Here is a 12,782-nt window from a genome sequence, read left to right as displayed (position 1 = left end):
AGGTCATCTTTGTGCAAAGCAGTTTCCGATCAGATCTCCTCTGCCCTTCTGACAAGTAGCCCTGAGGAGCAGGTAATACTCAGTCCAGTTTTGGGTTGTCCCGACCACCTGAAGCTTAGAGCCTCGGATGGAATGAGAGCGATGCCTACCTTTCAGGTGGAACGTTTTCTGTGTTGCTGCTGTGACGTCTCTGCATTTTCCTTAAGACCTAAAAGTCAACACAGGCATGAACTAGAGTCTCCCAACATTCCCAGTGCCTAGATTGCCATGGTAACTATAAATAAGTACTACTCATCTCTTATATCCCTAGAGCTTTCTGACATTTTGCAAACTAGGTTTCAGTCTGTTATGTCATTCAACCCTCAAATCAACATTCTGTCCCATGAGGAAAGTGTCATTCATGGATGAGGAGGATGAGACTTGAAGGTGGAGGAAGTCTTCACATGAGAGAAGAAAGAAGTGAACTATAAAGCAAAGAGGTGCTGGAGGAGGTGCAGTAGACAGACATTTTGGAAACACAGATCCTGGACTGCTGCCACCCTTAATTTGCTGTGTGACCATGGACAAGTCAGTAACCTCTTGGTGGCCTTAGAGTCCCCATGGGTTCAAAGAGAGAGGGGTGGAGTGTCTGAACCCAGAGCTTCCTTCCAGCCCTCACATTTGGTAAAGTGGTAATGAATATGTGAATTCCCATGCAGACACGTCACCTGGTTCACTGTGAGGAACCACATGGACTTCAGAACTCCATGTTGACGACACCTCAGATGGGCATTCAGGGTTCCAGGTGGGGATGTGACCACTGGATTCCAGAGAAAGCAGATCTCTCCCTCTTCCTTCTCTCCAAAGGGACACACGGGTCACAGGAGCTTACCAGAGACTCCAAATCCTGGATGGCACAGAACACTTAAGTGACTAGAATACCTTGAACCTAAGAAGTCTTAGGGCTTCATGGGGTGCTATAAGCAGATGGTTCTGTTGCCTTCTTATCCCTTGTTAGCCTCCCATTGATCCCTCATTGGTATTCCTGAGGACAGTTATGATCTGAACATATTTTTCCATACTGTCAAACTCTGAGTCCTGACTGGGAAATACACACATGTTTTAGGGCCTCCAAAGGTGATCCACTGTAACCAGAATAAAATCAAAGTTTTGTTCCTGGCCTGCAGGCCTCACCTGTCCCCAACCTTACCTGCCTCCATTCTCCCTTTAACCAAGCCCCTTCAATTGCACTGATTTTTTCGTTTTTCAAAGATGCCAGCTTGTTCCTGTCTCAGGGCCTTTGTGTTTACTGTTCCCGCTCCCCAGAATGCTTTTCCTTCTGGCTAGCTCCCTCAGGTCAAATGTCACCTCCTCCTAGAGGTCATCTCTTCTCACCTTCCTGACCCAAAATATCATTGCCCTGTTCAACTATCTTCATAGCATTCATCAGTTATTTACATGTTTGCTTATTTATTTATGCTATGTCCCCCATTAGAATGTAAATGCCACAAAAGTAAGGCTCCGTCTGCCTAGTTTGCCCTTCTACCTCCACATGTAGAACACTGCCTGGCACAGAGCTACACTAAACAGGTAAAACATCAGTGGGTCTCTCACTTTACCTCTTTCTATATATCCCTTGCTCCTTCCTGACCTCTCACTCTAGAGAAGAAATAAAAGCCAGAGACTTTACATGAATAGGTTTAGCTTCCTTAAATATTTTCTTGGCCCAGAACAAAAGATGATATCTGGCTTAGTTCAGGGCACCATAATTGGCTGTTGAGCGATTTCTTGATCCTGACCAGCCTGCTTCAGGGGACAGTACCAGTGTTACCAGGGCTGCTGATTGGAAACAATTCACCACAGAAGCCTTTTTTCTTTTTTGGAAAATCAGCCAAAAACAAAACAAAACAAAACTGGTCAGTAGCACCATCTCCATATATGAAGGAAAGCTTATCCCGTAATTGTATTCATCCCACATGCTAGCAAAATAATGCTCAAAATTCTTCAAGCTAGACTTCAGCAGTACGTGAACTGAGAACTTCCAGATGTTCAAGTTGCATTTAGAAAAGGCAGAGGAACCAGAGATCAAATTGCCAACTGTTGGATCACAGAAAAAGCAAGAGAGTTCCAGAAAAACATCTACTTCTGCTTCATACTAAAGCCTTTGACTGTGTGGATCACAACAAACTGGAAAATTCTTAAAGAGATGGAAATACCAGAATACCTTACCTGCCTCCTGAGAAATATGTATACTGGTCAAGAAGCAATAGTTAGAACTGAACATGGAACAACAGACTGGCTCCAAATTGGGAAAAGAGTATGTCAAGACTGCATACTGTCACTCTGCTTATTTAACTTATATGCAGAGTACATCATGTGAAATGGCAGGCTAGATGAAGCACAAGCTGGAATCAAGATTGCTGGGAGAAATATCAATAACCTCAGATATGCATATGACACCACCCTTAAGGTAGAAAGAGGAACTAAAGAGACTCTTGATGAAAATGAAAAAGGAAAGTGAAAAAGCTGGCTTAAAACTCAACATTCAAAAAAAAAAAAAAAAAAAAAAAACTCAACATTCAGAAAACTAAGATCACGGCATCCAGTCCCATCACTTCATGGCATATAGATACACAAACAATGAATGAACAGTGAAAGACTTTATTTTCTGGGGCTCCAAAATCACTGTAGATGGTGACTGCAGCCATGAAATTCAAAGATGCTTGCTCCTTGGAAGAAAAGCTATGACAAACCTAGACAGCGTATTAAAATGCAGAGACATGACTTTGCTGACAAAGATCTGTCTAGTCAAAGCTATGGTTTTTCCAGTAGTCATGTGAGAGTTGGACCATAAAGAAAGTTGAGCGCTTTAGAATTGATACTTTTGAACTGTGGTGTTGGAGAAGACTCTTGGGAGTCCCTTGGACTGCAAAGAGATCCAACCAGTCCATCCTAAAGGAAATCAATCCTGAATATTCATTGGAAGGACTGATGTTGAAGCTGAAGTGCCAATACTTTGGCCACCCTATATGAAGAACTGACTCGTTGGAAAAGTCTGTGATGCTTGAAAATATTGAAGGCAGGAGAAGGGGATGACAGAGGAAGAGATGGCTGGATGGCATCACTGACTCAATAGGCATGAGTTTGAGCAAGCTCCAGGAGTTGGTGATGAACAAGGAAGCCTGAGTGCTGCAGTCCATGGGGTCACAAAGAGTCTTGACACAACTGAGGGACTGAACTGAACATATCCTGTAAATTCATTTCAAGAACCTGCAATCTTGCCTTAATGCCCCCTCCCCCTACAATGATTCCTCATCACCTACAAATCCTTGGGGAAAATAAAATACATAATCCCAAGTTTCAGGGCTTCCCTCGTGGTCCAGTGGCTAAGACTCTGTCCTCCCAATGCAGGGGGCCCACGTTCCATCCGTGGTCAGGGAACTAGATGCCATATACTGCTGCAACTAGAAGCCTGCAAGCCACAAAGAAGATAGAAGATCCTGCATGCCGCAACTAAGACCCGGCACAGTCAAACAAATTATTGTAAAAAAAAAAAAAAAAAAAAAAATTCCAAGTTTCTATCCACAAATTTGCCACAGCCTCCTAAATCAAATACCCAAGATTCCACTTTCAGATGCTTGCTTTCGAAGGGGCTTCAGGTTCTGTGTTGGAAGCAGGCCATACATAACTATTCCAATACCGAATTCTAGAATAAAACGATTGCATGTGGGATGCTCCTGGAATGACTGATTGAAATGCTTTTACCCTCTGCTTCATACATCGCACTCCATTCCTAAGAACGATTTCACCAAGAGTCTTCAATGTATGGGAGATTTTAAGTTGCACCCCCAGGCCGTTACATGATTGCACGGAAATGCACGCAAGAGAGCATCTCCTGCATCACTTGCATTGGAAGCAGGCAGGTGCACTTCGAATACAATGCCGTGGGCGTTTTTCATTCCTGCAACCAGCGTTTAGCGCGAAACGCCCTAGGACTGCAAGGGCAGATTACACTGACCATACTGGGGCTGGCAGGGGCGGGGGATAATAACGTTCTCTTTTTACCTGCACAGACGATTCAGCAATCACAGCGGCATCATTCACGTCCTTCCAAGCCAATCACTCGCGAGGCCCGGAGAGCACCTGACTTCCGAGTGCTTCCGGCCTCTCCTCAGGTTTTTCTCTCAGGTCGCCGGGTCCGGCGCTAAGACCCGGGCACAGCTCATGATTGCCCACCCCCTCCCGAGATTTAGCCAATAAGAAGCCATCGCTGTGTAGGGGACCAATGAGGAGGAGGCTGAATGAGGCCGCGGGTGACGCGAGAGGTGCGGAGGCGGTGCGTGGGCGGGGTCACGTGGGGAGGTGAGAGGTGGCTGACGGGAGCTGGCTGGGCTGAGGGCCGCGGGGCCGGCGCCCGCCGCGAGCCATGGGGCTGCCGGCCGCGTAGGGGCCATGCCGCCGGGGCCCCACGCCTGCCCCGCTCCGCGCCGGGATGGTGAACCTGGCGGCTATGGTGTGGCGCCGGCTCCTGCGGAAGAGGTGGGTGCTCGCCCTGGTCTTCGGGCTCTCGCTGGTCTACTTCCTCAGCAGTACCTTCAGGCAGGTCAGTGCTGCACCGGCTGCCGGGTGAGGGAAGCTGCCTCTGCAGCCGCGCTGCCCGAGTGTGCGGCGCGCCGGGGCTGAGGCGGGAGAAGGAACCTGCCCCTGTGGTTGGGACAGAGCTGGGACTCGAGTCCGCCATGGTGGGCCTTTAACGCTGTTCTTTTCACCCTCAGGGCTTCCTACCTGCCGGGCTCGGGGCTTCCCAGCTGCCGGGCCCAGGGCTGAGCTGGGGCTGGCGTTTCTCCCTTCCTCCTCGCGGCGGTTCTGGGGGGACTTGGGTAGTGTCCACGTGTTGTAGCGGGGGAACCTGGAGACTGGGAAAGGTGGAGATTCCTGGGCGATAAGTAGCCAGGCTGCGAGGCCAGCGCCGGTGTGTCTGGTTTATTTGATTTCGGGGCTCAGTGGTCGCCAGGGAAACACTTCAGGACTCCCGCGGTTCTCTTCCTATACAAAACAGGGTTGGGTGGAATTTTCTTTTCACCTTCCCACCCCCTGAGTTTTTTTTTCTCTGTGCGAATTTCTGACAGAAAAGGCAGAGAGCTTTGTTGGGAAATGTTACCCAGAGCACGGGGCAGGGCGTTTAGAAATTTGGTGGGAGCGTTTGGGTTTTTCCAACGGATGAACCTGCTTCAGAGGGTACCCGGGACAACCCTGCTTTATGCTGTTGCTCTGATGGGAGTTTAAAAAATCTCACCTTTTCATTCTCAAGGGTCAAGTTCCTAAATAGAATGTATCAGTGAATAGAAAATTACTTAAACAAGGGAGGGAATATATGTATACTTAGGGCTGATTCACGTTGTTGGATGGCAGAAACTAGCACAGTATTGTAAAGCAGTTATTTTCTGAGCTTAAAAAAAAATAATAAACGAGATGGTCACCCTAGTTTTAGCAGGTTGGTGGGGGAGCTGTAAAAAAGGACGTTAGAGAACTGTTTCCCATCTTTCACCTGTGTTGTAAGCTCCCTCTCGTGACTAGGTTGTGTGGGTGACATTCCTGTGAACTCAGGGCTTCTTGGACGTGTGTTTTCACAACTTCACAGACACCTTCTCGTGGTCACATGCTGTCCCCTGTCTGTCCTGCGAGTGCCATGGTGAGCAGGGACTCAGCCCCCTGCCTCCCTCCCACCTGCTGTTGCTCACTGCTAGCACTGTTGGTTTCAATACCAACTGTATGCTGTTGGCTATCCTAATTTCTATCTCCAGCCTCGACTGATTCAGACACCCCCAGGTTGTTCTGTCCAGTTGCCTGCTTGAGTCCCTTTTGAATGTATTGTCAGCTCCTCTTGCTTGTCCAAAACCGAACTCCTGATTCTCCACACCTGCACTTCCTCTCCAGTCTTCCCAGGCTCACTAGTTACTGTTCCTCAGGTGGTCCGGCCACAAATACTTTCTGCTTTACTTTATCTCACTCCTCGCCTGTGAAACATTTCCTCTGCCTCCGCAGCAGATCCCGAATCTGTTCTCTCCCAATTGTCACCGCAGCCACCCTAGGGCAGTCTGCCTTAGTCTCTGTCTGGGCCTCTGCAGGGGCCCACCCACAGGTCTTTGCTTTCTTTCTTGTCCTATAGTCTGTTCTCTACCAGCAGGAGGGGGTGATCACCTGAAAAGAAAAAAAGATATAATTCTTCTTTGGGTTCCTGTTGCATTTAGGTAAAACTCCAGGCTCACATTCCAGGATCTCTGCATGGTGAGTCTTGTTGTTGCTGTTGTTAATTCAGGTGAGGCTTACTGTTACTGCCCCAGGCCACACCGGGTGACACGGTTTCAGTGACTTCACTTTCTTGTCCATAGTTGTACTTTATTTTTTTTGTGTGATAGAAATAGCTTACTGAGTATTTCTGGATCATTTACTTGTTTATATGTCTCCTCTCACTCTCCCTTCTAGAGCATCATTTTTTGGAGAACAGGGACTTTGTGTTGTTCATAGAATCCCAGTCTCTAGAATACTGCCGGGCACTGTCGTGGTTATTCAGATATTGGTTGAACAATCAAATCTTTATAATTGGGTGGCTTCCTTTCTTCCCAGTTTGGCACACTCCTACTGATTTTTCCTTTCTTGACTGAGATGCTGTCTACTCTGTTACTTTCCCTACAATCTCCTTTTTTGAGGGGTGGGTGTGGATGGGCACACCATGAGGCTTGGGGGATCTTAGTTCCCTGACCAGGGTTTGAACCCAGGCCCTTGGGTGAAAATGCAAAGTCCTAACCTCTGGAGTACCAGGGAATTCTCACTACAACTACCTTTTACTCTGGTGTACCTAGTTTTTGTTTTTTTTTTTTCTTTTTTTAATTTAACTTTTGATCTATGGCCACAATCATAGGGGTATGTTTGGGTGAGGGGGCGGGGAATGATTGTGAGTCCTTAAAACTGTTCACAACTGTTTTCGTTTTGTATATTTTTTTGGATCTAATTACCCCATGGCCTAAAAAACATGTTAGCCATGATCTCTCTATTTCTGCCCATTAAGCCCTTGGCAACCACTAGTCAACTTTCTGTCTCCATGGATTCACTTATTCTGAACATTTCATTTAAATGGATTTGTACTGTGTGTCTTCTTTGTCTGGCTTCTTTCACTTAAAGGCCTGTGTTTTCAAGGCTCATCCATCTTGTAGCATGTATTAGTAGTTTATGTCTGAATAATACTCTGTTGTAGACATCTACCACATTTTGTTTGATGGAGACTTGCCTTGTTTCTGAAAAAAGTGAAAGTAGTGAAAGTGTTAGTTGCTTAGTTGCGACTGTTTGCGACCCCATGAATTGTAGCATGCCAGGATCCTCTGTCCATGGAATCCTCAGGGCAGGAATACTGACTTGTTTCTACTTTTTGACTATTTGCCATGAACACTGGTGTACAAGGTTTTGTTTGGAAATAGGTTTTCAGTTCTCTTGGATATGGTCCTAGGAGTGGAATTGATGGGTCGCTTGGTAACTCTGTTTAACTCTTTGAGGAACTGCCAGGCTGTTTTTCAAAGTGGCCACACCATTTGCAGTGAACTTTTAATAAACTATACTTGTCAAGTTTTTGATGTACTATCAAAGGTTATCCATAATTATTTGGAAAAACCACTAAAATATTCTATTTCCAACTACACATCTGTATGAGATAGATTTTCTTCATAAGCTTTAACCTGAACAATGTATTGCAATAGATTGGATGCAGAGGGAGTTGTGAGAATCCAGCTGTTTTCCATTGAGCCAGGCATTAAAAACATTTGCAGAAATGTAAAAACATTTTCTCATCTCACAAAATACATATTTTTGTTTTGAAAAATGTTCTTTTCCCACACGCACATGAAAAACTGTTGATAGCTAATGGGCTCATTATTGTTATTTTTAAACAAATAGCTTATTTAAAATGTTTTAAGAAGTTATGTTTTAATTTCTAATATGATAACGATCAATAGCCATAACCCTCAGTGACCCACATATTGAAGTCCTGAATAATTTTTAAGAGTATAAAGGGTCCGTGAACTTTTGTGAGATGAGCATCATCCCAGTCTGACTGATGCTCTTACACACGTGTGAGTTTGCCTGCCAGTTCTGTTTGCTGCTGTTGTTTTGGTCTTCGGCACTCCTGAGATCAGTGGCTTGAGGCGAGTGGGCTCCGTTTTGCCTACCCTCAGGCTCCATCTGTAACAGAGCTGTGCTATCTACTGGACAGGAAGGCAGGGTGGGAGTGGTTAGAATTAATTGAGAGGAGACTGGAAAACTCCAAAGCTTCATATGATCCTTAGCTCTGCTTCAGTGAGACTGAACTCTTGGAGCAGATGCAGCCACTTTTTGCCTAGAGAATAGTTGATTATTCTCTACAGCTTTGAATTCCTCTTTTCTTTGGTTTTCTTGTTAATTAATGCTCTGGGGGATAGTTTAAATTGTAGGTATGGGAACACAAGAGAAATGAGTGACCTTGGTGGGGATGCCATTGGGGGAGAGGGCTGGGTGCCAGGTGACTTGGGCACACTGATTTAACAAATGTTTTAGTGAAAACCAGCTGCACTAGGCAATGTCTGCTAGATAATGGTGATACAGTGGGGGGCAAAGCAGATGTAGTCTGACTCTCCAAGAGCCTGTATTCTGTAGGGGGTGAGGGGTAGAAATGGCAAATGAGCAGGATTATTTCACATAACAATTTGTAATATAAAGAAAACAAAACAAGGTACTATGATAGAGCAGCAAGGTGGGCCTAACTCTTTGGGGCATTTGAGCTGAGATTAAAGAAATCCCAGTCTTGGAGTCAGAAGGGTCCTTAGAGGTCCTCTCATGTAAATATCTGTTCTCATAGTTGTTCAAGTAGTGCAGTTCTGAAAGTGTCAGGGCTGTTTGTATAACTACTTGAGAAATACATGAACATCATCGTCTTTAAAGTAATTAAGTATGTAAATTGGTTTCAAGTTAGACACTGTCTAAAGTGTAATAAATCATAAGAGAGAGTTGTTCATCTGTGGTTTTGTTCTGTTTTTCACTGATCACCAAAGTACATATACCTTTCAGAGTTTGTAAAGTGCTGCACAGGATAGACAAGGAAAACAGGTATCTTTAATCTCAGCCACCAGAGGGATTCACTGATGATATTTGGGCATATTTTCTTTCTTCATTTTCATATTTTAAACATATAATTGGGGCATTCTCTTTTTTCATTTAACATGTATGCATTTTCCCATCTTTAAAAGCTCTAAGTATAAATTTTTTATAACTAAAATTTTCTAAACTAAAATTTTTTATAACTAAAATTTTCTAAACTATAAAATTTTCTATAACTAAAAATGATCAGGTTATATTTATTAGTCATTCCCCAAATATTGGACATTTGGGATTCCCTCTGGCCTTTATCTCCCTTTTTTTTCTTTTACTTTTGAGAGTCATAAGCGAGTCTTTTAATGACAATGCCTTATGCTTAGGTGCCTTACTGCTTACATGAGACACGTATCTCATTTGACCCTTAGGCTAACTCCTGAAAAATAGGACAGTAATTAATACGTGTGCTTATGTGCTCTGTCACTCAGTTGTGTCTGATTCTTTACTACCCCATGGACTGTAGCCCTCCAGGCTCCTTTGTCCATGGAATTTTCCAGGCGAGAATATTGGAGCAGATTGCCATTTCCTACTCCAGGGGACCTTCCCAACCCAGGGGTCAAAACTCATGTCTTTTGTGTCTCCTACGTTGGAAGGTGGATTCTTTACCTCTGCGCCACCTGGGAAGCCCCAGTTATCAATATAGCCCCTTTTAAATCAGAGATTAAGTAATACATATTAGTAATAAAACATTTCTATAGTTGCTTGTAGTTTATGAAAATTCGGGAGGTGCTTTGAAAATAGAGAACCCAGCTACCTTTGTTTCTGTATCCTTAACACATTGTAAGAACTTGGTGGCTTTGGATGGATCTGAAATAAGAAAATACAAACATATTGGGAGAGGATGTTTAAAATTGAGACAGCCTGTTAGGGTAGGTGGACCAGTTGGGGAAAGGTTTAATGCTGTCTGTTCAGTGAAGGAATCCCTTCAGTGCCCCTTCACCACGTCTTTGTAAAAGTGGACCTTTGGAAAAACAACCATGTGCTAATTCATTACATTTGTCGTTATGTCTTACACTCTGTCTTGTACAGTCTTTTCTGGTTGTACAGCTCTGCCTCAGTCCTTTTGGCAAGGTCGTGAATATTCAGGTTTGAAAACAATCTCAAATGCTGGGAGCATTGCCTTCCTGTTTACCAGGATCATAGTAATGTGGAAGAGGTCCTTCTGGAATGCCCTTGTCCATGAATGCTTGTTTTCTTTCAGGAGGAATAACAGGAAAGTTTGAGAGTAATTTGAAGAGCACTTTCAACCTTGCTATACTGTAAATCCAGTTTACTGTACTTTGACCAGCCTCTTAAGTCTTTACGGCTATTAATTTATCTAGGGTAGCATTTGAAGTGCAGTTTAGCTTGCACATAGCTTGGTTATCTCATTAACTGGTACAGCCCCAACAGAGCAGAGGAGCATGAATTTACAGGTGGTTAAGCAGTGTGCACCTAAGTGATTTGTCCATATTCCCAAGGCTTCTGCATTTAACTCCCATTCTTCCCCCAGCCAAGTAATACTGATGTTTTTGTATAACCCATCTTGTTCATGCTGATGCTAGTTCAAAAGAAACCAAAGAGAGGGGAAAGTGAAAGTCGCTCAGTCATATCCGACTCTTTGTGACTCCATGTACTTACTATACAGTCCATGGAATTCTCCAGGCCAGCATTCTGGAGTGGGTAGCTGTTCCCTTCTCCAGGGAATCTTCCCAACCCAGGGATTGATCCTAGTTCTCCCACATTGCAGGCGGATTCTTTACCAGCTGAGCCACCAGGGAAGCCCAACTATACTGGAGTTTTAGCCTATCCCTTCTCCAGGGGATCTTCCCAACCCAGGAATTGAACCAGGGTCTCCTGCATTGCAGGTGGATTCTTTACCAGCTTGGCTACCAGGGAATTCCAAAAGAAAGGGGGCAGAATAGAAATTAAAGCCACCTGGTAGGACTCTCTTACCTTTAGTAAATTAAGGAACAAAATTCAGTACTGGTGTGGCACAGTGTTATTTAAATGCTGGTAATGTTATAAGTGGCATATATAACTTTTGGAAAATTACCTCGCACTGTGTGAAGAGCTGACTTATTGGAAAAGACCCTGATGGTAGGAACGATTGAAGGCAAGAGAAGAAGGGGGTGACAGAGGATGAGATGGTTGGATGGCATCACTGACACAGTGGACGTGAGGTTGAGTAGGTTCCAGGAGTTGATGATGAACTGGAATCCTGGTGTCCATGGGGTCACAAAGAGTCAGACACAACTGAGTGACTGAATTGAATTATAGCATTGACTCCACTTCTAATAATAATTCCTGCCACAAATGATGCAAGAGAATAAGCGAAAGGTCTCCCATTTTTATTGCAGTGCTGTTTATGATAACAGAAACCTGGGGCAGACTGAAACATTGATCTGTAGAGGATGTGTTTACTAAATTACAGCACATCAACATGATGGATTATTATATAGCCTTGAAAATGATTATCAAGATAATGTAGGTACTTGAATCATTTACCATCCAATTAGTGTCAAGAGGAGCTGAATGTGAAGCATCCTAATTTGTAGTATAAATGCTGGGGTCAAAGGCTAGAAGTTAATATGCAGAAATAGCTACAGCTTTATTTAAGTAATGGGATTGTCGGGTATTTATGTCTTTCAGATTGGTAATCATGGTTATTTTAAAATAATAAACTTAATTTGGAATAATTACGGGTTTACAGAGAAGTTTCAAGGGTAGAGTTCCTATAGATTCTGCACTAGTATCTCCTCTTGTTAATGCTAATCATGTTTTTAATAACTTCTATCATTTTATTTTAAATTCAAAATGAAACTTTTCCAAAGATGAAAGATGGTAATAATCACCCATCCTTTCCATGTTAATGGTCTGTAGTGTATCTTTCCATGCCTTTATCTCAGCTCTTACAAACCTATATGTATACATTAACACAGTTATTATTGTAATACAATGTGGTAATATGTATATTATTCTGTAACTTGTTTTTTAGCTTAATATACTAAGGACATCCACCAGTGATCTGCAGCCCTGTTTATTAATATCATCTCTGAGTGCTTTGAAAAAAATAATGATTCCCAGGTCCCACCCACAGAGCTTTTTACTCAGTCTGGAGTTAGACTCAGGACTCAGAATTTAAGTGTTTTATATAATCTAACATTCTAGTCATGTTTAAGGACTCCTGCTGTAGGTAAATACACATCAGTCATGTCTATTTTTTTTTTTTTTTTTTTTGGTAATAGCCATAGCTATCCATGTTTATTCAATCATTTTTTTTGTGGTTGGGGTTCCTGGGTTTTTTTTTTTTTCTATCACATAAACAGTTCTGTAGTGGACATCCTAGTACACCCTTATACATTGGTACTTTCTAGAGGCTAGGTTTCAAAAATGTGTTTGCTGTGCCAAAGTATATGTGGATGTGCATGCTGTAAATATTAAATAACTCTTCCCAGAAAATAACTGTTTTCTGTTGTTTTAAAGTATAACCTCTGTCATCAACTTTCAAGGTTAGTCCCTTTAGCTCAATGACGCATGACAGGTCATTCTTAATGGCAAAAGCCACAGAGCTCTATTAAAATGGTAGAATGGTTAAATTATCCTCTGTCCATGGGACTTCCCTGGCAAGAATACTGGAGTGGGTT

At 43.3% G+C, this 12,782-nt stretch overlaps 2 protein-coding genes across 5 annotated transcripts in view; one reads left to right on the top strand and one right to left on the bottom strand.

Moving 5' to 3' along the window:
• The window catches only part of RNFT2 (ring finger protein, transmembrane 2), a 62,821-nt gene extending 58,650 nt beyond the window's left edge, over nt 1–4,171 (bottom strand). The window contains exons 1-3 of the mRNA XM_065904197.1: nt 4,045–4,171; nt 708–886; nt 150–208 (exon numbers count right to left, since the gene is read on the bottom strand). Of these exons, the coding sequence (XP_065760269.1) occupies nt 150–208; nt 708–731 (83 nt within the window). The 5' untranslated portion in view covers nt 732–886; nt 4,045–4,171. The remainder of the gene's footprint in view (nt 1–149; nt 209–707; nt 887–4,044) is intronic.
• A 159-nt stretch (nt 4,172–4,330) lies between these two features.
• Nucleotides 4,331–12,782, top strand: part of SPRING1 (SREBF pathway regulator in golgi 1) — a 28,387-nt gene continuing 19,935 nt past the window's right edge. For 3 of the 4 annotated variants that reach the window (XM_065904347.1, XM_065904345.1, XM_065904344.1), the window contains exon 1: nt 4,331–4,582. In XM_065904347.1, the coding sequence (XP_065760419.1) occupies nt 4,472–4,582 (111 nt within the window). In that variant the 5' untranslated portion in view covers nt 4,331–4,471. The remainder of the gene's footprint in view (nt 4,583–12,782) is intronic. The other variant, XM_065904346.1, reaches the window with a different exon arrangement.

This window comes from Muntiacus reevesi, chromosome 13 (assembly GCF_963930625.1).
Source record: "Muntiacus reevesi chromosome 13, mMunRee1.1, whole genome shotgun sequence".
NCBI classification, from domain to species: Eukaryota; Metazoa; Chordata; class Mammalia; order Artiodactyla; family Cervidae; genus Muntiacus; species Muntiacus reevesi.
This window is presented reverse-complemented; position numbering and strand designations above follow the sequence as displayed.